The 27,031-nt window shown below is 51.7% G+C and overlaps 1 protein-coding gene across 5 annotated transcripts in view; it reads left to right on the top strand.

Annotated features, from left to right (window-relative positions):
* Positions 1-27,031, top strand: part of CACNA1D (calcium voltage-gated channel subunit alpha1 D) — a 351,812-nt gene that overhangs the window by 284,799 nt on the left and 39,982 nt on the right. For 3 of the 5 annotated variants that reach the window (XM_069561585.1, XM_069561586.1, XM_069561587.1), the window contains 9 exons: positions 153-240; positions 909-1,016; positions 1,103-1,155; positions 2,946-3,092; positions 4,750-4,951; positions 7,025-7,183; positions 8,488-8,598; positions 19,027-19,110; positions 26,752-26,796. In XM_069561585.1, coding sequence (XP_069417686.1) covers positions 153-240; positions 909-1,016; positions 1,103-1,155; positions 2,946-3,092; positions 4,750-4,951; positions 7,025-7,183; positions 8,488-8,598; positions 19,027-19,110; positions 26,752-26,796 — 997 coding nt within the window. The remainder of the gene's footprint in view (positions 1-152; positions 241-908; positions 1,017-1,102; positions 1,156-2,945; positions 3,093-4,749; positions 4,952-7,024; positions 7,184-8,487; positions 8,599-19,026; positions 19,111-26,751; positions 26,797-27,031) is intronic. The other 2 variants (XM_069561588.1, XM_069561589.1) reach the window with 1 other exon arrangement.

Raw genomic sequence — 27,031 nt, 5'->3', positions numbered from 1 at the left:
GGAGGAGACCCGTCCTCCTGTGGGGCTGTGGGGAGAGATTGGCTCTGCTCCACGGGGTCCCACCATCATCTCACCGCAGTGAAATCATCTCGCAGCGTTTTACCAACTGTGATACACTCTGCTTTCTTTCTTTCTTCTGCTCTTCCCATTAGATCCAGTGCCATCTCTGTTGTGAAGATTCTGAGGGTCCTGAGGGTCCTGAGGCCACTCAGGGCCATCAACAGAGCGAAAGGACTCAAGGTTTGGATTCCTCCCCAGGCTGGGCTAGCTTTGGTCAGGGTTAGCTGTCATCACTGACTTTTCTGGACCGGAGCTGGGCTGAGGCCTGATGGATTTTTCAAGTGGGTTTTGGATTAGAAAAGAACATTTCTAGTCAATGAGGCTACCTCTCCCAAGCGCTGGTAGCATTTTAAAAATTGCTATTTTAAAATTTTTGTTACTTTAAAATATTTTTCTTTATCTGACTACTGTCATACTTTGTTACTTTTTTCATTATTAATAGTATTCCTTTGGGTATAGTTCAGTCTTTAGCTCTGTTCTTAGGGAGTTTGTACAAAAGGCCAAAGGGTCACCATTTTCCCAAGTCGTCTTATGGGGTGCATAAGAAGGGTTTATGTGCCAGGCACTGCTGTGCCCCATGGCTCTTCTTCTACCCTAAGCTCACTGCTTTGAAGGAAACCAAGGAGCGGCTGCTTACAGGGCGTCCCTCCCAAATGGACACGATGCACTGAGGGGAACTCTCCATAAATCACTACCTGCACGACAAGGCATAGAGGACTGTCAAGTAGGAAACTCGTAGAAAAATGCACATAATCATAGAAAATCTTGGCTGATATTAGTTCACCCTGTGGCTGAAATAGCACAGGCAAGTAACGGCCCCCTGTCCGCTCCCCGCCGCTTCTCCCCAGCACGTGGTCCAGTGTGTCTTCGTGGCCATCCGGACGATTGGCAACATCATGATCGTCACCACGCTCCTCCAGTTCATGTTCGCCTGCATCGGGGTCCAGCTCTTCAAGGTACAGGGCAGGGCCCTTGAGCACGGAGCTGAGCCCATCTCTTCAGGGGGAACCAGAGTTTGACTGCCTGTCTGTTTTGTGTCCAGGGAAAGTTCTATCGCTGCACAGACGAAGCCAAAAGTAACCCCGAAGAATGCAGGTGAGTGGCCTGAACGTTGTTGCTGTTTAGTCACTAGGTCGTGTCAGACTCTTCATGATCCCAGGGACGGTAGCCTGCCAGGCTCCTCTGTCCAGGGGATTCTCCAGGCAAGAATACTGGAGTCGGTTGTCATTTCCTTCGCAAACCAGGGGTCGAACTCGTGTCTCTTGCATTGGCAGATTCTTTATCACTGAGCCGCCCAGGAAGCCTGTCCTGAACGTGGGAGTGGGGAATTCGGAAGGACAGATAGAGAGCTTCGAGGATTTGTTCATATTTAGTGTCTCTGAGGGTTTTGTTGTAGAGGACAAGAGTCCTGAGAGCTCAGCTCGTAGCTGGAAAGATGGAGGAGTTGGTTTTGAGGTGAAGTTCACAGAGCATAAAATTTACCTCTTCAAACTGCACAGTTCAGTGGCATTTCATACAACTCTATTGTGGTACGAGCGACACCTCAGGCCAGTTCTGAAGCTTTTGATCACCCCTAAAGAATAGACACATGGGAAGTTCCCCATCTTCCCCAGTGCTAAGACTCCATACTCCTGATGCAGGAGGCTCGGGTTCAGGTTCATTGCCTGATCAGCGAACTAGATCCCACATGCTGCAACTAAGAACTGGTACAGCCAAATAAATAAAAAAAAATTTTTTTTGGTTTTAAAAAGAAAAGAAGCAAAGATTCCTTATATTTTAAAAAAGAGAGTGAATGGACTGATGACTTTTGATGTTTGGTGTAGAATCCTTAAACTGAGTGGTGGGCACTAAAACCTAAAATAACAGTTAGCTTTCCCTACAGCCACGTACCCGAGTTTTTCCACAAACCAGAACTCAGAGCTCGACCTGCTGGAGTCCAGGATCCGGCCCCCTCTGCTGACTTAAGTCCCAGGCTGCTTCTCCCCATGTGCTCCCCTCACCTGCATTTTGGCCTCATTTTCATTCACAGTATTGGTGACAGGAGAGAGCAGGTGGTAAATACTCATTCTTCTTGCCCCAGCTCATCCACGTGACTCTGAAGGCAGACACGGAACCACAGCCTGAAGTGCTGAGACCTTAGCGTAGACGTTCTTGTGTCCCTGTCCTGAGATGTCGCCGGCCACGGCTGGGCTGCCTGCACTGGGTGCTCACTGGGCACTTCTTTTCAGCGGTCGGTGCTCTCAGAGAGTTATCTGACTGCTGCGTGGCTGTGGCTGTGGGCCTCGGGGGCCCCTGTTCACACCGTGGGTTGGGGGGCGGGTCGCCCACGGAGGTGATGGCACAGAAGCCTTCCCGTCCCTCACTATGTCAGCCTCCTCGTCTGTGGAACAAAGATGCTGGAACCCTTCCAGAAGTGAAATTGTATGAGAAATACTGTGTGCCAGCAATTACAGAATTGTTTTGGAAAGAAAACTGGGAATATTGTTAATATCAGAAAAGGAATTCGATTAAAACTAAGAGATAAGAGGATGCCTGGGCTGGTTTCCCAGAGCTGTGGAATTCCGCACGGCCAAAGCTCTTGGTTCTTCATTGCACCCTTGGAGCCCATTGTAGGAGGGATGGTTCTTGTTCAGTAGTTTTCATTTGTGATTAGCCACGTGCTAGGTGTCTGCTTGGTCGCTCTGGAGAATACTCGTTTAACTAGTTATTTGAACCGTGGAGTGGACTGAACACAGGCCAGGATATGGAGAAGGGCAGCCTGTGCTGTGCTCAGACCTGTGGCCTGGCTGTGGACCGAGCGTGATGGTGCCCGGGGTTGGGGAGGGATTGGGGTGTCAACCCATTCCACATCCAGCTTGGGTGACCCCACCTCTTTTCCTGTCTAGGGGGCTCTTCATCCTCTACAAGGATGGGGATGTCGATAGTCCTGTGGTCCGTGAGAGGATCTGGCAAAACAGCGATTTCAACTTTGACAACGTCCTCTCAGCTATGATGGCTCTGTTCACGGTCTCCACGTTCGAGGGCTGGCCCGCGTGAGTACCAGGACCGTGTGTCTTCTAGGGATGCCCCTGCTGCTTCGCAGGCACCCTGGGCTGAGCCGTCTCTCCGGGAGTGAGTCCTGTTGCTTTTCTCCAGCTTTGCAGGCCTCTTCTCTGACTTTGTAACTTTGGGCCACTTAGCAGTCATTTCCTGATACACAGGGCCCCTCTGTCTGACTCGGTGAATGATTCATCTCTATGGGCAGCTGCCAGGACTCTCAGATTTGACAAGCTGGGATGGGGTGAGGGGGCATCCCTGGATGGGAATGGGGAGTCCCCAGAGGCATTTTTCAGGCCAGCCCCTGTGTCGCCCCATCAGTAAAGCCATTACGCTCTCCTAAAGAGGCCCTTGATAGTGTCCCAGACTGCTTGTTCGTTCACCCCGAGTCCTATGTACGCACCAGGGTGTCATGTCTTTCACTGATGCACTCACTCGGTCATTCATGAAGTGTGCTCTTGATATTAGCTCTCTGCAGCACACTGTATTAAGCCCCGTGGAAGAAACGGAGCTGTCTAGACATGGTTCCCTCTTTCAAGGCCCGCATCTAGTCAGTGTCCTCAGCCCAGCCAGGCAGGAGAGGCCTGGTGCATCAGTGACATGCAGTTCAGGGCCCCGAGGAGTGACTTGGGTTCTGACGGGTGGCGTAAGAAAAAGGGAAGGAAGTAGAATACAGGAGAGTGTCTTACACCTTTCTTGTTCTCTGCTCTCTGATGGCACCGCAGCTCCTGCCACCAGAATATACATGCATTGATGGTGTTCTGCATGTCAAGCTGTCATGCCCAGAGGAGCCATGCAGGGTGGATGGGCTGGCAGGACCCTGGATGCGTGGAGTGCCTGCAGAGTGAAAGGACAGTCGGGTGGGGCTTGGCCCTAGGGGGAGGGGAGCATGGGGTGAGAGCCTGCACTCTTAGAGACACTGGCTGTGGCCTCCGATTTTAACACGGCACTTTAGCAAATCTGAAGGCAGGAAAATGAATGAGCTTGGGGCTCAGGGCAGATGGGCTCCACTCTGACTCTGCCCCCCAGGACCTTGACCTTGACCTTGACCTTGGACACTGAGACCCCTCCCTGAGCTTCTGTAAGACAGGACTGCAGTATGTCCACCTTTCCAGATAGATGCGCAAGCATCTGGCACAGGGCAGCGTGCAGTTAGTGCTCAGAGAGGCTGCATCTGCGTGGGGACGGGCGTGAACTGAACTGGAGGCTGCTGCAATAATTTCCCCTCCTCCTGCTCAGAGTTCTGCTTGGCACGTATTTCCCTTACTGCCTGTTTCAGTTTGGGGAACCTCTTGTAGTTCTTTGGAATTGCCCTGGCTGCTAACTCGTGCTCTTGTGTTTATCGCCTTCAGTTCCACCAAAGACTTGCGTGTGATGTCCTTCCTCTCTCTGTCTGTGACTAGAAAGGAGCATTATTCAATACCTGTACATGTTTCTTGGTTCTCAGAGCAATCAGTCCACAAATACATCCCGGGTGCTCCCTCCTCCCCCAGGTGCTGGGCTGCCTGGCCTGATGCTCAGGAGGCTTCCTGGGGGACCCCCGTGTATCCAGGGGACTTGGGGTGGGCTCCTGGTGAGGCCCCCCACCGTCAGTGCCCCCAGAGGCACTCGGGAGGCAGTGGGGCTGGTGCCGACTGGCTCTCTGCTCTCCAGGTTGCTGTACAAAGCCATCGACTCGAACGGAGAGAACGTGGGCCCCGTCTACAACCACCGCGTGGAGATCTCCATCTTTTTCATCATCTACATCATCATTGTCGCGTTCTTCATGATGAACATCTTCGTGGGCTTCGTCATCGTCACGTTTCAGGAGCAGGGAGAGAAAGAGTATAAGAACTGTGAGCTGGACAAAAATCAGGTTAAAGTCACACACTGTTTGGGCTTCCGTCCCTTGAGCTAAAGAGGACTGATTGCTCTTTTGATGGCTTTCCCCACATGCAGAGCAGGGTGCCCACCTGCTCTCTGCCCCTGGGGCTCAGACCCTGCTCAGAGCATACTCTCAGCCAATCTGAGTCATCAGGATTGACAGTTAGTTTCCCAGAGACAGATGAGGAGGTAATTTTTAAATTTACCCCCACATGTGTGTGAGAAGCCAGAATACCTTGGCCGCCTGGTGTGGTCGTGACCTACCTGTGACAGCTCAGCGTCATGCAGGGTGGTGTGGCCTGGGGACAGAGAGCATCCCCTGATACTCGCACAGTCCCTGGCGGGGCATAGCCTTGAATTTTCCCAACCTTGGGTCTGTTGATGCTGGAGGCTGGATAATTCTCTGTTGTGCTTCCTGTGCCTGGTTTAGAAGCATCGCTGGCCTCTACCCACTAGATTCCAGTGGCACCTGCACCGCCCCCCATTCTGCCCGTTTTTGGTGACAACCAAAAACATCTTCAGACATTGTCAAATGTCCCCTGGTTGAGAACCACTGACTTGGAAGGAAGTACCCTCTCACAGCACAGGGACAGTTGCTAACTTTAACCTTGAGACCAAGATTGCACTGGCACCACTCTCCCTTGACCCTGCACCTCATTTTAACCAAGCTCACAGACATGGGGGCCTTTGGCTCTGCTCGCTGGATGATGTGAGAGGGCTGGGAGACTGGGACTGGTCGTATTCTCCCTAAACCTGCTCTGTGACTGTGCGTGTGCCCCCAGTCCTGTCTGGCTTAGCTCCCTTATCTCTTTTAAATTGAGGACATTAACGAGTTAACTTTCAGCCCTGAAAAGTAGTCTGTGAGATGGAGATAGTGTTTCCGGAGTTTGCCCCAGGCCCTCTATCAGTAGCCATCTCGGTTTGATGATTACATAGTGAGCAAGGGTCATATGCCAGCCCGGGCTTCCTGGGGGGAAGTGGCTGTGCGTGGTGAGACCGTCTGTCTCAGGCTGCAGCATCCCCGCCAGGGGAAACACGAGGACCGCCAGGTTTGCAGGGAGATGTCAGTGTCGTCGGGTGCACCTGCAGATTGTATCAGCCACAGTCTGAGGGAGGCCTGGCCCAGCTCTTCACCCTCCTGACCACCGCCAAGGAAGAAGAGCGTCAGGGCAGGACCCAAGCAGCAGCCGAGCTCAAACTAGGTCATCACAAGGTCCCAAAGAGGCTCCGATCAGGGGTCCCAGAAGGCAGTATGTGAGGTCACAGCAGAGCCAGGCCTTGGATGGAGAGGAGCCTGTCCGAAGTCAGAATCCAGAGATAGAGCCGACAATAGGGGTCAATGAGGGCCCAGGAGCCAGGAGGGTCTGATGCTGAGCTGAAGGCTCTCAGGGTTAGAGGCTCCTCTATGCTGGCTGCACGTGGTGCACTGGTCTCCGCCCCCACGTGAGTGCCTGGGACAGTGCCCTGGCTATCATCACAGACCATGTCCTGGGGTTCTGAGATGAACTCAATGAGCTCCTGAGCCTCAAAGTTCTCAGCAGACACTCAGCTCACTCACCACTAGATGCTCAGGGTTAACACTCTCGTTCTCCTTCTGGGTGATGTCTTGTGTGGGTCCCTCCTGGAGCAGCCAGGGACCTTCAGTCTCAGGGAATCAGCCCAGCCCCTCTGATTCTTGAGGATCTCCTTGCCTCTCATTACTTGGCTTCTTTTCCTGGGCAGGAGAATTCCACCAGCATTGAGGAATGGCAGGCAGAGATGGGGATCGAGGCCTTGCATCTCTGCTTAATGCACTGCAGGACCTCAGTCTTTTAATAAGTAAAATGAAAGCACACTAGCTGCTCCACTTACCCTCCAAGGCTGCTGTGAGGAGCGGATGAGGTGATGGGTCTGGGGGTCCATTGTCAGTGATGCTGAGTGGTACCCTTGGGGGTTGCTGTGACGGTTTCCCGTCATCCATGGTCTTTCCCAGTAGGTGTGCACTGGCTTTTCAGGGCAGATGAGAACTGTGTCGTCCTTCCATAGACGTGCTCAGGACCCCCGTTGCTCTTTTCTGCCGTTGCAGCGTCAGTGTGTTGAATATGCCTTGAAGGCACGTCCGCTGCGGAGATACATCCCCAAAAACCCCTACCAGTACAAGTTCTGGTACGTGGTGAACTCCTCGCCTTTCGAATACATGATGTTTGTCCTCATCATGCTCAACACACTCTGCCTGGCCATGCAGGTAAAAATGGAGACAGCCACGCGGATCACATGTGGGCCTTCAGCGCAGCCCCACACCCCAGATCCTGAGGGTGGAATGCCGCCCCGTCACAAGAGGAAGGCTTTGCTTTTCTGATGAGTCTGGGCTGCAGTTTGGCCAGACTCCCATTCTGGCTAGCGGTTGCCAGGGCAGGAGTTTATAGGCACTCTTCTGCATAAGAGACTGACTGTATATACATTGTGACCATCAGTGACATTTCTGTGGAGCCTTAGCATGGCCTTCCAGTCTGTAAACCTTTCCTGTGGGCTCCTGTGGCCAGGGAGTGGGTGAGGACTCAAGCTCTTGTCAATGTGGAGTTGAAAAGACAGGGGATTCAATCCTGACTTGACTCCTCAGCCCCTGGGTGATCCAGGGCAAGTTATTTACATCCGCCAGGCCTGGCTTTCTTTGTTGGTAAAGTGGGAGACAGAGTTGATGCTGGATGACTTGTGTCAGGCACTTTGCCCTGGGACCGTCTCAGAGTGACATTCTTACCCTCAAGTCTCTCTCAGCATGGCCTTGGGAAACTTTCTGGTTCATGGAGTGTGGAGTCTGACCTCTGTGACCTCCTCTCCTTGTTCATGCTGGGAGCAAGGGCTGCAGCTCCCATCAGCTGGCCCTGTTGAATTACAGAGCGGGACTGACAGTTTCCAGCACTCGCGTTGCCTGATGGCTGTTGCACCAGGACAAGAGTGGCCAACGTCTAGTTTCAGGTTCCCACTGACTGTAAGGATTTGAGCAAACCGGTGTTGTCTGGAAAATGGCTCTAAAGACAGCCAAGGATACATTTTCTGGCCCTTTCCTTAAATTGAAGAATTCTTTATGAACGAAAAGGATCCTCTGCTGATATAGGGAAAAGCATAGTCAAGATAATACTGACTTTGGTTGAACATAGGCCTAAATGGCATAAAATGTATACCTAACAGAATCCTACCTCTGTCCATAGACCTGTGGGTGTGTTCTGCATTGTACCTGGGTCAAGGCCCTGAATATAAACCCTGTCGGGAGAAAGGGTGGATTCCCTTTATCCTGAGCAGAGGAAATGGATTTCTTTTCCCTTCATTGTTCAGTCACCCTCATTTTGTGGAGGCCTCCTGCACTTTGTGGGGGGTCAGCCATGTGCCCTTGCAGGGTCAGTGGGATCACTGGGAGAGGGTGCTGGATGGGGAGGTCACCTCCATGTCCAAGTGTGGGATGGATGCTTGCTGGGGACTGGAGGGCTGGGGAGCCTCCTTTTGCAAATCTGGAGCAGACCCTGAGAACTGTGCCTCTGCCTCCATCCACAGCACTACGAGCAGTCCAAGATGTTTAATGATGCCATGGACATCCTGAACATGGTCTTCACTGGGGTGTTCACTGTCGAGATGGTTTTGAAAGTCATTGCATTTAAGCCTAAGGTAAGTTGCTGAAGTCACTTGTCAAGGGCTGTTGCTGAATCACCTCTGAGAAGTGCTCATTTCCTGTTAGTCTTGTGTTTCTGGATTATGCTGAATGGTTCTGGCTGTTAACTAGGTTATCACCTGATAAGGTCATCTATCTATGTACACAGAGGAAAATAAATCTGCAAAAGTAAAACCTCATAAAAACAATTCTGAGAAAAAGAGCGAATTAGGAATTTGCACAATGAAGATTGTTTTGAAACCCGATTTTCTGTTTCTAGAAGAGCATGCGTCACACTGTCTCAGAGAAACTCACCTCCTTACTTGAGCATTGGAGACACTGCTTTCACAGAACCCATCAGATATAATTCTGCCCTGATGTTACCTATAGATTTCCAGTATAAAAACTTCAGTTTTCTTTGTTCTTGGTCTGCAGCATCTTTTTCACCTTTTATGGAAAATTCAACCAGCTGCAGACCTCTCAGAGCCATACCATCTTTCGTGTGTTTAATTTAGAAAAATTTCTTTTCACTTTAAGACAAAACAGGACATGCATTTTAAACTATATTGGACTGCTCTGCATATTATGTCCCCTTTAGGAGGCCGTGCATCCAGTCCACAGTTGTCAATGTGTGTAGTATAAGAGACAGATAGTAGAGTGTGGGCAGAGATGCACAAGTCTGGAAGCAGCCTGGATTCAAATCCCCAAGCGAGTGACTTCTCTGCCCTGTCACTCCCATTTCCTCATCCATGAAATGAGGACACTAGGAGTCCTGTTTCATAGCATGGTTTAGAGGAGTGAGAATCGCTCTGTGTGCCGTGCTTACAGGAGCGCCTGGCCTGGCATGTAGCCCCGTGCTGTAGATGCCAGGACTGTCACTGTGACCACTCCCGTCCTCCTCAGCAAGCAGTGATGTTCCCTTGTCCTAAAACTCTAGACGGAGGAGCAGATCCAGGCTCAACTGTGGGACGTCTGACCCTCAGTTTCTTTACTAGCAAACCCTCCACCCATCCAAGTTAGAGAATGAGTTTAGCGACCCCCAGTATTTGTTCATTGGTATGGAAAGTATCTGACAACACTGATCTAAGGAAGACCTGGATTACGAAATGATGGTTTCACATACTCCATACTTTAGTGGGATTCTAATTCAGAACTATTCCTTTCTTTAATTCGAATTAATTTCTATGCCATCTTTATCAGATCTTTGTGGACCAAAAAGAAAGGACACTTGTAAGTGACGGATCAGGGTGATTGCAGTGGGGTCAGATTTGGCACTTCTGCATGGCCAGATGCTATTTCCTGTGACTTGTCCATATCTCCATACATACACATTTCCTCCCCTCCCAAACTCTTCTGGATTTCCTTTGCGATTTTGGTTTGTGCCCCTCTGCCCTTTCCATCTCTGAGCAGTATTTGTCTGGACTGATGGAAAGGTTGCAAAATAAGAGCTTTGGAAGTACGTGATCCAGGCAGCACGGAACGTATCTACGGAACCTTCCCAGATCCCCTCGCCCTGTCTTCCCCCAACCTGGTGATGAAGCTCCAAGAAGGCACATTTGCCCGTGGCATGCGTGTGAGTCTGTGTATGTCTGTGTGTGCGCGCTGTCACTGGCTGTCTCAGTGGACCGCTGATACCAAAGCTGGGAGGGGAGTTCAGTGGCGTGAGAACAGACTGGTGAGGCCAAGGGGAAGTCAGTAGCTAATTTATAATCAGTACTGATAGATCAGGGTTTTAAAATGAGTGATTTCCGTTAGAAACTGCACTGCTTTGTAGTTTTCATCCACAAGGTATTTTCACAGCAGAAGACAATTTCCGATGAGAAGCGAGAGAAATCTTTAAACGGCAGCAGCAGCATCTCTCGGAGAAGGCACTGGCACCCCACTCCAGTACTCTTGCCTGGAAAATCCCATGGATGCAGGAGCCTGGTGGGCTATAGTCCATGAGGTCGCTAGGAGTCGGACACGACTGAGTGACTTCACTTTCACTTTTCACTTTCATGCGTTGGAGAAGGAAATGGCAACCCACTGCAGTATTCTTGCCTGGAGAATCCCAGGGATGGGGGAGCCTGGTGGGCTGCCGTCTCTGGGGTCACACAGAGTCGGACACGACTGAAGCGACTTAGCAGCAGCAGCAGCAGCATCTCTACACTCCTGGGGCACTGTCTCTGTATGTGTGAAGCGGACGGATTTTATGTTGTCACTGTGTGTCTGGAGGAGCCAGAGAGAGTCATTTCACCAAGAAGCAAAGCTCTTCTTAAAACGCTTCCTGGCTCTCCTGTTTCCTCTTTCGTGTTAGCAAACCAAGGTCAGGCCTTCCACAGAGAAGTCCATGAGGCCCTCCTCCCTGTCAGAGGCAGTGGGACTGAGGAAGCACATTGCAAAGGGAGCCGAGGGGAGAAACTCTGTGAGGGAGATGGCCAGGAAGACAGAGGGCTGGGAACCTGGCCCAGCAGCTTCAATCCAGAAAGTCTTTGTCTCTCCTGGAAAGCTCAAATCACCGGGTCCTGTGGGGTCATGTGCTCCACGGTGAGGGACACACCTTCTGGGAGAACTTTTTGGCGTCTGTCAAGAGAGATGGGATTGCAGCTATTTTGTCCTAGAAATGCAAAGAGTGAAGTTAGCTCAGGTGGGCCTCAGTGTAGCAGCGTGGTGGCTGGATGGGGGCCGTTGTGGGGCGTGCTGGCCGATGGGTGGCCATGAAAACAGCCCTCCTGGTGGGCGTCCAGATAGCCCTTGACCCAGCTGAGTTTGCGAGTTGCCCACCATGTGGGTCCCGCTAGAGACTTACCCAGTCCTGGCGCTCAGGGATCAGTCAGTGAACGCTGGGCAGAGTGCCTGCTGGCAGGTGCCATCTGGTGAAGACAGAGGGGATGCTGGGGGCTGGGCGGAGGTGGGTTCAGTGGGAGAGAAGTGCTTGCAGGCACAGGGTCAGGAGTGTGGAGGCCCCAGAGCTGGAGATGGGGTATAGTGAGGGAGGCAGGAGCCTGGGGGTACTGTTGGAGGCTATGCTGCTGTGTGTAACACAGCCTGAAGTGGGGTGGTGGGGTGAGAGTCCCTCCTGAAAGTGAGAAGACATCGCAAGAGGAAGGGTTCCGACCAGTGGAGGAACCTGACTTCTTTTCTCTGCAAGGCCTGGCTGGTAATGGGGGCCTCTTGAGTGAAAGCACATTTCGAGGGACATGGTCTGAGGCTCTGTGAGGTGAGATCACCTATTCTCCATAAGCAGGAAGGGCCGAGCTGGGGGATGGAAGTAGGAACCACCTCCCGCAAAGCTGGGTGCTTCCCAGGTGGGGAGGTGGGATCCTTCCAGGGAGAGAGTTGTTTGGAGTGTGGGTTCAGCAAGCATGGAAGGTGTCGAGAGGCCAGGGAGTGAGGGCAGGGCAAGTAGGCTGTTCGGTGGGTTGTCAGCTCCCCAGGGAAGACCCACCCATCGGGCATTGACCTCATGCACTTGGAGTGACCCGGGCGCCCTAGGGTTTTGCAAGGTGGGCCCTGGTGTGAGTAAGAGCCAAGTCTCGTTCCCCTGGCCTTCCCCTCCAGTTCTCCTGAGGGGCAGCTGCTGGAATCTTCCAGTGATTCTCTTGCCCCAAGGAGGGCTTTGTCTCCTTTGCGCTTCTGGAAGCCACCCGTGTGGTGCTTTGTCCAACACGTGGTCAACTATGTTACCTGCCTCCGCCATGGGCCTGTCTTCAGGGAGCCACACTTTGTTCCCATGTTTTAGACCTCTAAGCATTTGCTCTTGGTTCTACATTTGACCTTTGAACAACATGCAAGTTAATCCAAGTATAACTTAGAGTCGCCCCTCCTTATCTGAGGTTCCCCTGCATCCGTGGATTCGTCCAACCACGGACCACGTTGTGCTGTGAGATTTACTACTGAAAAATATCTGCTTGTATGTGGACCTGCACATTTCAAACCCGCATTGTTCAAGCATCAGCTGTGCCTTGAAAATGCCTGATCTACACACCAAGACACTGGAGTGTGGAAAAAGTCGAGTTACTGGGTTTGGAGGAAGAAGAAAGCGGTTGAGCACTGTCCTCCTGCTTCTGTGCAGAGCAGACACGTGGCAAACACTGGACACCTGGTTCCGTCCACCTCCCGGGACAGCATTCCCTCCCCTGGGTCCCTGGCAGAAATAAGGCTGCTCAGTCAGCACCAGCAGTTTTCCTGGAATATATTCTGCACTTCCTGGAATGAAACCTTGATACTGTCTTTTCAGTTCATCAGTGAGTACATATATCTCAGTGATGTGTTTTAATGCCAAATAATAACACTTGAGAGGAAATACGCTCTCCTTAACTAGAACTTGATATCAGGCTCATCTGTGGGCTCAGCTGTCCCGTCAAGACCTGGGTCCACAGCTCCCTTCTGGTCTCCTTCTCCCCTGTAAGACACGTCCGTGCCCAGGGCTTCGGTGGCCCGCTTGTCTCACCCCAGCCTCCACTGCCTTACTCCTTCCTGCGTCACTCCGCTGCTGGACCATCTCCTGCCTCTGGCCTCAGCCCTTTCCCTTCACCTTCTGTGCACTCGCTTGTAAACCCAAAGGTGACCGAGCGTCTGTTGTGTGTGTGTGGTGGGGTTGGTGTGGGGGGAGGTATTTCTTTGTTCAGTATTCAAAGTCCGGCACCAAACACTAGCGCACGTACATGTCTGCCACATTTCCGGTTGTGAGTTCCCGGCCATTCCTCCTCTGCCCCCATCCCCAACTGTTAGCCTGCTGGGCTTCTCCGCAGCTCATGCTTCTGTGCCTGGAAGCCCTTTGTCCACTTTGTCTTTTAAGGCCTGTCTGGAATGTGGGCTCCTCCGTGACAGTGTCCCCCCAGCCCAGCCAGGGTCGACTCCCCTACACACGTGCTTCTGTCAGATGCTCAGTGTGCATGGTCAACATCAGTTCCACCCACGTCTGTCCCTCCATTAGCTGATGAGCAGTTGCTCAAGGTCACAGGCTGGCTCGTGTTTGTCTCACACGATGCCTGCTACATGCAGGTTACTCAGAAAAGTGATGGTAGATAGAAAAGAATGGATGGATAAGCCTGTGAGTTCAGGCTCTTGGCATCAGACACTACCTGCTCTTCCATCACAGGGGTTTAGGCAGAGCAGAGTGACCAAATATGAACGTGTTTTTCCACCAAGCCTCCGCTTGCCCTTTGGGAAAGCTTATGCTGGTTAGAAAGCTGTCAGTTACAGTTTCTGCCCAAAGCTGGCACGATGGGTCAACCCTTGGGTTGAATGCTTCCTAGATAATCCCTGGCAAAAGTTGGTAGATGATTCAGCTTTCAGTCGCTCAGTGGTGTCCAACTCTTTGCGACCCCATGAATCGCAGCACGCCAGGCCTCCCTGTCCATCACCAACTCCTGGAGTTCACTCAAACTCATGTCCATCGAGTTGGTGAAGCCATCCAGCCATCTCATCCTCTGTCATCCCCTTCTTCTCCTGCCCTCAATCCCTCCCAGCATCAGGGTCTTTTCCAATGAGTCAACTCTTCGCATGAGGTGGCCCAAGTACTGGAGTTTCAGCTTGAGCATCAGTCCTTCCAATGAACACCCAGGACTGATCTCCTTTAGGATGGACTGGATGGATCTCCTTGCAGTCCAAGGGACTCTCAAGAGTCTTCCCCAACACCACAGTTCAAAAGCATCAATTCTTTGGCACTCAGCTTTCTTCACAGTCCAGCTCTCACATCCATACATGACCACTGGAAAAACCATAGCCTTGACTAGATGGACCTTTGTTGGCAAGGTTAATATCTCTGCTTTTCAATATGCTATCTAGGTTGGTCATAACTTTTCTTCCAAGGAGTAAGTGTCTTTAATTTCATGGCTGCAGTCACCATCTGCAGTGATTTTGGAGCCCCCCAAAATAAAGTCTGACACTGTTTCCACTGTTTCCCATCTATTTCCCATGAAGTGATGGGACCGGAGGCCATGATCTTCATTTTCTAAATGTTGAGCTTTAAGCCAACTTTTTCACTTTCTTCTTTCACTTTCATCAAGAGGCTTTTTAGTTCCTCTTCATTTTCTGCCATAAGGGTGGTGTTATCTGCATATCTGAGGTTATTGATATTTCTCCTAGCAATCTTGATTCCAGCTTGTGTTTTCTTCCAGTCCAGTGTTTCTCATGATGTACTCTGCATAGAAGTTAAATAAGCAGAGTGACAATATACAGCCTTGATGTACTTCTTTTCCTATTTGGAACCAGTCTGTTGTTCCATGTCCAGTTCTAACTGTTGCTTCCTGACCTGCGTATAGGTTTCTCAAGAGGCAGGTCAGGTGGTCTGGTATTCCCATCTCTTTCAGAATTTTCCACAGTTTATTGTGATCCACACAGTCAAAGGCTTTGGCATAGTCAATAAAGCAGAAATAGATGTTTTTTCTAGAACTCTCTTGCTTTTTTGATGATCCAGCGGATGTTGGCAATTTGATCTCTGGTTCCTCTGCCTTTTCTAAAACCAGCTTGAACATCTGGAAGTTCACGGGTCACGTACTGCTGAAGCCTGGCTTGGAGAATTTTGAGCATTACTTTACTAGCATGTGAGATGAGTGCAATTGTGCAGTAGTTTGAGCATTCTTTGGCATTGCCTTTCTTTGGGATTGGAATGAAAACTGCCTCATTCAGCTGCCTCAGTAAACCCCCAAAAGCCAGTGATTACCTCAGCTTCTTCAATCTGCAGAGAGACTCCAGGCAGCAAAAAGAGCATGGACTTGGTCTTCTTATTTCCACTTCAAGCACCTTGCTGCCTAACCCATGCCACACCTATACTCTGTCCTGGCTGTGGGTCCAACTCGGCTCCCAGGAGCCTGTAGTTGGGCAGCAGATGACACTGATGGACAATCAGAACAGAGTTCTCAGAAACAGCAAAGTTCCTGGTCTTAGGTCCACGTTAATCTGGGTTATGATTTTGAATTTCCAGAGTCAGAAGTGTTTTTGAATAATTGACGTTATTGCTTGGGAATGACTTGCTTGGTTCTTTCAAATGGGTGAGAAAGGACAAAAAATAATAGGGGCCAACTCTGACTGGGCTGATAGGGCCTGCTGGCTCCACATGTGGGTCCCCCAGCCTCAGCACTCAGTTGTAGGAGACCCTCCTGTCACAGGCTAAGAGGAGAAAGCATGAAGGCAGTGCCATGCTGGAAGCCTGGCCTAACCTGCTGGTAACCAGATGCTGTGGTGACTTTGATGGGAAGGGTGGGGGCTGAGTCATACTCACTTGACAGTGACTTTATTGCAGAGGAGGCTACTAAACAAGGAAATGGGATGTGGGAAGACGGGGAGGGCTGGCATTTTCTGCCTCCCCTGGACCTCTAGTGGAGCCACCTGGCCAGAGCCTGTGGATTCCAGACACCTGCACCAGCTCCAGCCTCCTGTCTCCTAGATTAGGGGGTCAGTCCAGGAACCCTCTGGAATTTGGCACGATTTAGTGAGTACGGTAGACTCTGCAGAGAGGGAGTCGATGAGGTTGCCAAAGAGTTCTGGGACGCCAAAGGTCAAGTCGCTGTCAGATTGGTCCTGAGTGACCTTATACATCACAGTGGGCTGGGGTGGGCCAGCTGGAGAACAGTTCATAGGCTGATAGGAGTGGTCCAGAGGTGAACACTGACCGCCCTCGAGAGTCACAGACTCCTGCGAGGAGCTCCTGAGAAATGAAGTCTAAAGCAGAGTGGGACTGAGTACGCAAGCGGTGGGTGTGGCCTCCGCTAAGGGAGGTGCCATAGCAGGACAGGGCAGGGGCTGGCCATTTGCGGGATGCGACAGGAGGGACAGTGGGCCTTTACTGTTCTCTGTCTCTCTCGGGGCCCAGTCGCTCCTGACGACCACGTGTTTCTAAGGCATCAGTTCCTCTCTGGAGGAGAAGGGAAGGCCCTGCATGTGCTCTGTGACTCTGCGTTGCTGTTAAACCCCTAAAGAAAGGACAGGCTCTGCCCCCAAGAGTGTGCTCTGTGGCTAGGCCGCCAGTTAGCCCGCTGTGTGTTACTGTTTGCAATGATGCGAATAATCTGAGAATAAATGTGTGTTCTCGCAGTCCAGTACAGTGGCGGCATTCCGCCCACTGTGTCATCAGCTGAGTGTGGTCTGGCGGCGTGCCTTTGCGGCCGGGTGCCGGTCTCATCGCTGACCAGCGCAGCTGGTCTGTTGAGGGGCACGAGCCCTGTCCTTCCCTGGGGGTGCCCTTCTTCTCAGCTTGGCCCTCCTAGTGAGAAGAGAACCTCTAAGAGGTGAGATGTGGTAATTGTTGAGCAGGCCCTCCCGTCAGACACGTATGTGTACCACAGATCTCAGAGCTGGGGCAGGCAAGCTTTGGCTTACTGGTTAGAGGCTGACAGAGGGGTCTGGGAGGTGGCAGTCATGAGGGTGAGGAACTGTGAGGGAGGCACTGGGACTGTGGGCAGGGAGGAGAGAGGAGATGGGGGCCTGGAGTCAGAAGTCGTGGCAGTTGGTCAGGAAGACCATTCATTCTTCAAGATAAAATTGTTTAAAAATCCCGAACCCTCAAGCAGTGTTAGAGCTCCCCTGTAAATGCACTTGGGGTGATTAACAGTGATCAGGATGGACATCTCTACCACAGCTACTGGAACAGCCAGCCTGTCCACCTTCTGCACAGTGGCATAAAGGGCCAGGGCTCTGCAGCGGCTCCCTCTGGGTCTGCACTTGATGCCAGTTCCTGGGACCTGACACTTCACAGAACCTTCTGTTCTGATCTTCTTGATCCAGCACTAAGTGCACCCAGTTGTAAGCATGCTGGGCCCCTTTTTATTTAGTTCAGACCGGAGTTTTTATTTCCACAACATGTCTTGTCTTGTTGAAAAGACACAGTGGATTTTCAGGTGTTGGCCTTGCAACCAGAAGCCTCCGGGTACAGAGCTCCCACTACGCCTTCCAATGGAGGGCTTCCTGGGGACTATCAGGAGACGACAGGCACTAATATAGCCCCTACTGTGCTGAGCCCAGAAAAGGATGCAGTGTGTACCATGCGTACATGGATTTTTAGGTTACATCCTAGGGATACCCACCTCATGCGAAGAGTTGGTTCGTTGGCAAAGACTCTGATGCTGGGAGGGATTGGGGGCAGGAGGAGAAGGGGACGACCGAGGATGAGATGGCTGGATGGCATCATGGACTCAATGGATGTGAGTCTGAGTGAACTCCGGGAGATGGTGATGGACAAGGAGGCCTGGCGTGCTGTGGTTCATGGGGTCGCAAAGAGTCAGACACGACTGAGCGACTGAACTGAACTGAACTGAACTGAACTGAACTGAGGGATGTTCTGTCTCCCACAAGATACAAGAACCCAAAACAATGAGAGTAGAGCAGAGCTGAATGACCTGGAGGATGCATGCTGATGGAAGGTAGAGGCATTGCCACGTGTCAGGCACTGTCTGAGCTCAGAGCCCTGGGCTGGGGGGTGAGATTCATCAGGGGGTGGAGGGGGGTGGGCGGAGCAGTCAGCACAGTCCTCGTTCTCAGAGAGCTTATCCCAGGGTTGATCTTCAGGCACAGACCTCAGATTTAGTGATCACAGCTTCAAAGAACAAGAGAGATTCTGACTCCCCAGGATGGGAGCTGCAGGTGAGGAGGACCTGCAAAGAAGCCATCAGGGCTTTGGCATTTGAGCTGAGCCTGAAGGAGGAAGTGGATGTGGGCAGGTGGTATAGTGTTGGAGGTCTCAGAGGCCTCCGGGGGTCTGCAGGATGGAGAGGAGCCCTCTCAGCCTGGAGGATACAGAGGGAGAGGAAGACAGAGATGGAGAGAAAGAGGAGCCTCTTGAGGGGTTGATGCTGCTCTAGGGGACAACGGGAGCCTCAGCCATCACCACCCTAGCTCAGTGCTCCTCCCCCGTGAGACCTTGCCTGCACTGACCCCCCGCCCGCACCTCTGTACCTGAACCGTGTGCCTCGCCGGCCTGTCTCCCTGTAAACCTTCGTGTCCCTTTGACAGAGAGCTCTGTGAGGACTTCCTTTCAGCACATGCCCTCTGCAGTACTTGGACTGGTGAGGAGGGGCAGGGATACTGGTTTGTTTCGAGGGCACACAGTGAGAACGTGAAATGCCGGTCATAGTGCTCAAGGCGGGGAAAAGGAAGTGGGGTGGTTGGGGACCCCACCCCTTCTCCCTCAGCTTGGGGTTTTGGCTCTGGGTGCCAGGGCAGGGTTGCCACGTGCCTCCCTCTTGTTTGTCCTGCAGGTATGTGGCTTGGTCCAGTGCCGCCTAGGACCAAGATCTGCATTGTGTGTGCGTGCATGCGTGCGTGTGTTTGCGAGTGCGTATGGACTCTTTCACACATTCAGGTGCCCTGCCCCACATCCCTCTCCACCAGTGGACGGTGTGGTCACTTCCCTTTGGCTCCTGGTTTCTATGGGTGCTACGGGGCCTGGGTATGTCCCCATGTGGTCGGCATGGCGTCTCCTTCCTACATGCTCATGAACGTCTGCCCCCGCCTGCTCTGTCCAGGGGTACTTTAGTGACGCCTGGAACACCTTTGACTCCCTCATCGTAATCGGCAGCATTGTAGACGTGGCCCTCAGCGAAGCCGACGTGAGTATGTGCCCGCCCGGGGCGCCTCCCGTCCTGTCTCTGTCTGCACACCCACCCCACCCTGCACTGCATCACCTGGACAAGTCACAGAGCCCGATCGCACTTGATCCAAAACCGGGAGTTTGCTAGGGAGAGCGTGGAAAAGAGGCCTTTTAGTGTAGAACTTGATCCGCAGGCCTTTTGAGACACAAATCGTCTTTGGCAGGACTGCCGATGGTGCAGTAGGCAGGGCAAGACAGGGACTTGCGACTGTTTTTATTTGCTGTGTCAGAAGTGATTTCCAAAATGACGTACCTAGTATATTTTTATTTTAGGGCGATTTTTTAAGTAGCCAAGTGGCTCCGTGCTAGAATGTTCCCCTTTTATAACACTGTCCTTTTCTTCTTTTTTTCCTGTTGTGCTTCCTCCCTTCTGTGGCTTCTGGCTGCTTGCCTAACAGCACTATTTCACTGATGCATGGAACACTTTTGATGCCTTAATTGTTGTTGGTAGCGTCGTTGATATTGCTATAACTGAAGTGAATGTAAGTAGCCAACTTTGTGTCCTATAAACCTAATTGTTTTCATTAAGTCTAATGTGGACGAGACCAGAAACCCTCCCCCACGCGCCTCTACACACGTTTAGAAATTCACGCACACATTTGTTCCAAGGGCTTCCTTGGTAGTTCAGGTGGTACAGAATCCACCTGCAACGCAGGAAACCCCAGTTTGATCCCTGGATTGGGAAGATCCCCTGGAGAAGGGAATGGCTACCCACTCCAGTATTCTGGCCTGGAAAATTCCATGGACTGTATAGTGTATGGGGTCATAAACAGTCAAGACACAACTGAGCAACTTTCACTTTTGTTCCAAAAAACTATTTTCCCTCCCGCCCCCATCCCCTTCCCCTGAATGACAGTGGGGAAGTAAACACGGAATTGCCATTTTGGAATGAAAACGTGATTAGTAAAGACCTTAAGATGTTAGGGGCTGGGAGTTGATTGTGTGGGTATGTGAGTGTTGCCACCCGGTAGCTGTCTGACCTTGGCAAGGCCCCCAGCTGCTTCATGCCTCAGTTTTTCCAGCTGGAAAACAGAGTTGATAATATGAGCCCTGGGGCCCACCGTGGTTCTGTGGAGGCACAGGAGAGAAACCCCACAGCCGTGCCCTAGATATCCTCACCTGTACCCTGCCCTACTGGTGACACTGGAGAACGTCCCCATACTAGCTCCCCAAGTAGTGATGCAGATCAAAGGCAGCCCCAGGCCAGGCAAGGGGGCCCTCAAATGTATCAGGAGAGGGTGTCAGCGCTCCTGTGTTACACCCAGTTGAATCCTGTGTTGGGGAGCAGTGTGGTAGATGGAGTGACACCTCCCCACACACCCTTTAGGAAACATCCAGAGAACCCTCCTCAAAACTCAGAGGCTCCAAAAAAAGGGCAGCACCACCTCCCACTGGCCCCTCTGGGATCTGACCCATGCCTCGATCAGGAGGGCCTGTTGCAGGCAGAACCGGCCCTGCCCGCCTGGTCGGTCCCCAGTGCATCGGCAGGCCTCTGTGGGTGTCAAGCGTGTGTGCCAGGTTGCGTGGAGCCCTTTGCAGGGATGGGTGGAGCATGGGGTGGGTTGCTGTGTGCTGTGCGGGGATTCCTGCTCCACGGTGCCAGCCTGACCCTCTGCCCCCGACGCCTGGCTGGGAATGGGTTGCCATGCTTTGCCTGGCTGACATCTGTGGGATCAATCGTATGGTCCATCCTGGTGCCCAGATAGCCTCTACCAAATAAGGAGAAGGAGATCTCTGTATGCCACTGCTTTGGGGGCCAGGCTGATAGTAGAGTATAGAGGAGTGGACCACTGGATCTGGGCCTCAGTTCCCTCATGGACCCACCAGGGTGAATGATGTCTGCCTTCCCTGCTTCGTAGGTACATTGTAATGATAAAATGATAGGAGTATTTATGAATGTACTTGCTAAAAAAACCCCAAAGTGTTAGGGAGATACAGCATCATTACTTTAAATGTAGGTTTTCCTTGTAATAATAAGGGAAATGAACTGTAAGACACTACCATGTCCTTGAGGATGTGAGTTAAGCCTCGTGACACTCAGCTTCATGCCATGACCAGGTAGTGAAACGGTATGTTGTTAGACTTAGGTACATAGATCCGCCAACCTCCATAAGCTTAGATGTCTATAAATTCCACTTTATGTGAAGTACTCCCCGAGTCAGGTATAAAATTGCCATTCCTCATGTGTAAATTATGCTTGGTTATAAAATAATCTGATGCTGGGAGAACAGCAGGACCCTCCCTGTGTGGCCCTGGGCTCTCTTCTCAGTTTACGACCAGACATCTGCCTGCCTAATCATCTCACCACATGCAGCACTTACAGCCTCCATCAAAGAAAACTTACGTGAACATTCTGGAACCAGACCCTTAAGTCAGAGATGGTCTCTAATGCAAGTGAAAATATCATAAATGATACTTTGAGCAGACCTCCTTGGAGCGCTGTCGTGCAGGTGGTGGAGTTCATGCTTTGTTTCTGTGCGCCAGGATGTGGCCAAGGTCTGTGCACCAGGTGGGCAGCCCAACTGCGTAATGCCTGACCCCCGCTCTGGTGCACCCGCAGAAGCACAGCAGCTTCTTGGTTGCTTCACCGCGTGCTGGGGCTGAGCCCACTGCACCTTCCATCTGGTTCAGCCCTGCTCAGCGGTGTCTCAGACGTGTCCTCCTTCACCTTGCATTGGTCAGGAAAGCCCCAGGTCTATAAAAGCCCACAGACCATTTTGTAGTTAGCCTTTGACTTGGGGGTGTCTGTGCAGTACAGGCTTTCATTGACATTCCATCAGGCTTTCAAAAATCATACCGGTTAACATCCTTGTACTGTTTTTCAGTAACTGTGACCTTTCCCCTAGTCAGATGGAGCCTGAGACCAAACCTCCCTGAGCCGGGAGCAGTGCCAGTTCAACGCCCTGGGCCAGTAGGAGACCTTAGGGGGCCTCAGCATTTCTGTGCTGGGCCTCCTTGTAGAAGGGATGCTCACGGCCACCTTCTCATTTACTCAGTCCTTCATCACATCTTTACTGGGCATCTGTGACCTGCAGGCCACAACACAGAGACAAGAGAGACTAGGTGTCCTTAACCTCTGGTGACATAACTCTCCCAGTGTAACCGGTGGCTCCTCCAGCCTGCCCTCTCCCACGCCGATTTCCGCAGGGAAGCAGCACACAAGATTTCCCTGGTGGCCTGTCCCTCGCACTCCTGACGCAGCTGAGCGTGAATATTCTTGGTCCATCGTTGGCTGTTTTTAGCTGCCATAAGTCATCATTTTTTGCAATGTTTAATTTGCTGTGCTGTCTCTCCCAAGCCCTGTTGATCTTTTCTGTTGCCTAATTGATTTTCATGTTGGTTTTGTTTTTAGAAAATTGTAGCGGCAAGTATATATAAACATATATACGGTGAAGTCGTTAAAGCAAAAGCACTCAAAAGACTGTATTCTTGTCTTTGGCTTCCCCACCTTTGGTTTTCGCTGAACTTCACTGGAGTGCTGTGGGTCGCGGTCATCTAAACTGTTTGCTGTGCCCTGTTTTGTGTCTCCAGCCTGGCACCTGAGCTGGGGCCATCTTGGCCAGTCACACTTGGCGCTGTGACAGACCAGCGTAGTCACAGCATGAGTTGATCTGACCTGGAAATGAGAAGTCGAGCCTGCATTCGTGTTCTTTGTGCAAACAGTTTGGATGGCCCTTTCCGTTGTCCTGCTTGCATGCTCCCTGAACCCTCCTCATCCTGCTCCCTCCTCCCCAACACCCACCCAGCCACAGTCGTGGTTTGAGAGCTCTCATGGACTTGTCTTCATCACAGTTGGTCATCACATCATCAAGCTGCTAAAATGTCAGATGAGGACTGGCGAGCTCTTTTTTGCTCTTTTTTTGATGCCTGTTTGTTCTTGAGTGGAGAAATGGCCCAGCTTCATATTCTCCATAACCCAGAGAATGGCTGTCGCTGACATTTAGACTTGGCCTTTATCGTTGCTGCTGGGGAGGCAGCACACGTGTTTAGAAGCCATGTCTGCATTGTTGGTACTCAAGAGCAACAGTAGGGAGCTCACTCCCAGGCACCTCAGAACTGTCACTGACTTGTCGTGGACCCAGGGTGGACTAGGTGACCCACAGCTATCCTCAGTCTCTTGTTCTGAATCCACAGTCAGGTTGCTCAGCCCTCCATGCTGTATGCTCACACTTTTCCAGGAACCAGGTAGCTGGTTTCTGGAGACAGACTTAGCAATCCCCAATACAGAAGCCTTCCATGCCAGAGGTGTTACCTGTCAGGTCAGAAGTCAGAGGCTCCCCATAGGAATTCCCCAGGATGCTTGAGGGTAACTGGTTTGCTGGGATGCTGGCTTGCTTCCTGTCTGGATTGGGAAACAACATCCTTTCAGCTTTTTTAGGAAAAGATGAGACTTAATGCATAAACGCAGGCTTCCCTAGTGGCTCAGCTGGTGAAGAATCTGCCTGCAATGTGGGAGACCTGGGTTCAATCCCTGGCTTGGGAAGATCACCCGGAGAGGGGGATGGCTACCCACTCCAGTATGCTGGCCTGGAGAGTTCCATGGACTGTATAGTCTTACGGGGTCACAAAGCCTGAGCCACTTTCACTCTCACTTGGTTTGCTTTGTGTCTGGATTGGCAAATAGCATCCTTTCAGTGTTTTTTTTGTTTGTTTGTTTGTTTGTTTTTTTTTCAGGAAAAGATGAGACTTAATGCATAAATGCAGACTGCTCCCTATGCACTTGGGGAACTCAGGGCTCATTTGACTCCTGTAGCTGCAGAGGGGTTGGCCTGGAGCCTACATCTCAAGAGCCTGCTTAGGAGCCCTGTGGGAAGGGGCTTTCCAAACCCTGGTGTATAGTTTGGCTTCCTAAGGCTGAGGGTCCATCCTCCTGTAGGGTTTCAGAATGAAGACTGGCATCCCAAAAAGGAGCTACCAAGGCCATCTAGCCCAGGGCCCAGGGTGGCACTGGAAACCCCTCTATTGAAGACTGACCGTTTAGTCCTCAGTGCTGACTGTAGAAGCTTCCTGGGGAGTGAGACCTTCCCTAGTGTCCTGGCCTCTAGGGGTGTCCTGTGGCTGATCCCAGGAGTCTAGCAGAGCGATGTCATGCTCATGGTCCATTTATACCTGTCACCAGCTCCCTGGGTTTGTGAGCCTCCTCCATCCCTCGAAAGGAAGATGGGGATGGCCCTACTCAGTTTGCACCCATCTGAGTACTGAACCCACATCAACCCCAGAAGAACCCGTTGCTTAGCTGTAACAGCCTGTGTGGGCTTTTCTGGTGGCCCCACTCTGTGTGGCTGCCCCAGATCTAAAGGGAATGAGCTGTTGTGAGTGACAGGCTGAGTTGGAACCACCTGGGAGCTTTTAAAAATACCCAAAGCTTGGGCATACTTCAGGTCCTTTAAATAAGAATCTTTGGAGTGGGACCCAGGCATCAGAGTGTTAAAGATCCCCAGAGAGTTCCTATGGGTAGCCCAGGATGAGAGCTGGCCTGCCTTTTTCATCAGGCTAGCATTTGTAGTTTAGGGAAGCCATCCTCAGGGTCCCTCAGTTTGTAAGATATTTTGGCAACTTGCACTTTTCCCTGAGTGCTACTAGTGACGTCCTCCCTGCCCAGCACAGCATGTGGGGGCTTGGGAGTGGTGTCCCAGGCTGCTCTGGGGATGCATGCAACCTGGTGTGCCGTTTGCCCTGTGCTTCCATTCTTGCATGTCATGTTGCCTCGTCCCTCCACAAATGCTATCTCTTCCTCTTCTTTGTTGTTTTTTTTTTAATAAGACTACCCATGGTTTCATGTTCGTAGCCCAAGATCTGACATACTTCAGAGACAGCAGTTGAAAAAGAGACGTACGCTTCAAAAATCCGTTTGGCAGCTGACTTTCCCATGTCACCAGCAGGGTGTACAAGCTCTGTCATTCTTGGAGCAGGCTAGGGAGGGGTCAGCCAGGTCCCTCCTGGAGAGGCTTGAGCCAGGTCATGGCCAAAAAGAGTGTGGTCCCCAACCACCAGCCTTTTCTTCTCTTGCAGGTCTAACGTGACTTTGCAAAAGTATGCCACAGAGTGTTGTCTTGTGCACACTCTGGTCTCCTTGAGCACACACACATGCACATACCACCTCACAGGCCAGCTGTGTGGGTGAGACTGGAGCCCCCTGCACATCCCCTGAGGGAGATGGTTGGGAAAGCAGGAGAACTTCGGTAAACGAAGTCCTTCATTTGTGACAGTCATGAGTTAAAAAGCATCATCTGTCTCTTTAAGGAGATACAGTCTCTTTTGAGGTGAGATAATAGAAGGAATGTAAAAAGAGCATCCCAGCTGAAGCAGGGACCTCTTTCTAACCCCACCAGAACCTGTTAGTCCTTGCTTCATAATCTCATTGTTGAATTTCAATTGTAAGGTGTTGTGCCCAAATACCGTATATTTTATGAATTTTACAGAGTTTTAGTTTTGGTCTTCGGAGGCAGCTGTAAACAAGAGTGAGCCTTCAAAATGGAGTTTTTCCTCTTGTGGTATCTCCAGGGAGGAGAACCCAGCTGATTGCTGTGTGCATCCAGGCGTGCACGCACATCCCTCACCTGTACAGACACGCCATGCAGAGAGGCTCCCTAGAGGCCTGGAGAGCGCCCAGCGTTCATGGCCCCCCAACCAGAAGAGCCCCCTTCCTGTGCTGGCTGCCGGGTAGCCCGGCCGCTTCAGCAGAGGTGACCCCACTGGAGGGAAGGCTGGTACTTCCCAACCCTTGTTCAGCCATCGTTGTTGAATTTGAAGATGCCTCCTGATATTTGTGAGTTAGCTTAGAACCTCTTTGCATTCTCATAATCACTTACTGGACCTCTGATAAGTGCCAGACACTCTGCTGGGCACTGACTGGAATGAGGTGAGTCCCCTGCCCCCGGGGGCTCCTGGCCTGAGTGGGGAGGCAGGTGAGCACAGGGCAGCAGGGGCTGGGATTCTGCACCCTGGGGACCAGAGCCCACCCAGACCCCAGATGAGGCAGTGCTGAAGAAGCCCAGGGCACGCTGGTGCTAGGCGGCTTCTTCCCAGGAGTTGTCTAGAGCCGAGCCTTCCAGTGGGGCTGTGACAGCTTCAGGGGGTAACCAGCCCCTCTCCTGTGTGCTCCGACTCAGCCCCAGCCAGTTCTGTGGGCCTAGGAGCAGAGTGGAGTCTGGGAGGTTTGAGGACCACAGGCAGCTTCCACTCAGTTTTCCCTGTTTGGTAGAGTCATCCTGTTCCCCAGGGTTAGGAGTGGCTTCCCTCAGAGCAGTTCATTCCTCAGACCCACAACCCCGACTAAGAAAATAGAATCCCACCCTGCATTTCTGCGTGTGGGGACCCTGAGGTCTTGCAGCATTATCTTTAACTGGATGTCTGTCAGCCTTGGAACATCACGTCCTGGGGTGTGGATTGGCAAGGAGTGTGTCCGAGCTTGCGTCAGTGGCTGCCCGGCCTCAAGTCCAGCCCCAGGCAGTGCCGTGGCATTTCCTCAGGGAGGGAGCACGTGGGTTCTCCTGAGACACAAACTACAGAATGTTTAAAAGTGGGGAGGGGCCGTTCTCCTGAACCCCAGCTTCCTTCCCAGTTCATTAATGCATTTTCAATCTTTGATTTCTTAAAGCCAACTGAAAGTGAAAATGTCCCTGTCCCAACTGCTTCACCTGGGGTAAGATCAGTGACTAGTCCCCAGGGGGCTGGGTCTTTCCCTTGAGTTTATTTGGCCATGTCGAGTTCTCCACTAGTTGTTCTGTATTCTCCATGATTGTCCTTCCAGAACAGTGTCTGCAGTGGTTTGCATTCATCATCAGTGTCCAGTACTCTTGACCAGCCCGGCGTCCTCCTCTTAACACTCTAGACCACGTGGACATGCATGTGCTGTGTGGACGCAGTTTTCCAAAGCC

The sequence above is a fragment of the Ovis canadensis genome, chromosome 19 (genome assembly GCF_042477335.2).
Source record: "Ovis canadensis isolate MfBH-ARS-UI-01 breed Bighorn chromosome 19, ARS-UI_OviCan_v2, whole genome shotgun sequence".
NCBI classification, from domain to species: Eukaryota; Metazoa; Chordata; class Mammalia; order Artiodactyla; family Bovidae; genus Ovis; species Ovis canadensis.
Note: the sequence above shows the minus strand (reverse complement) of the source record. Positions and strands in the feature narration are given on the sequence as shown.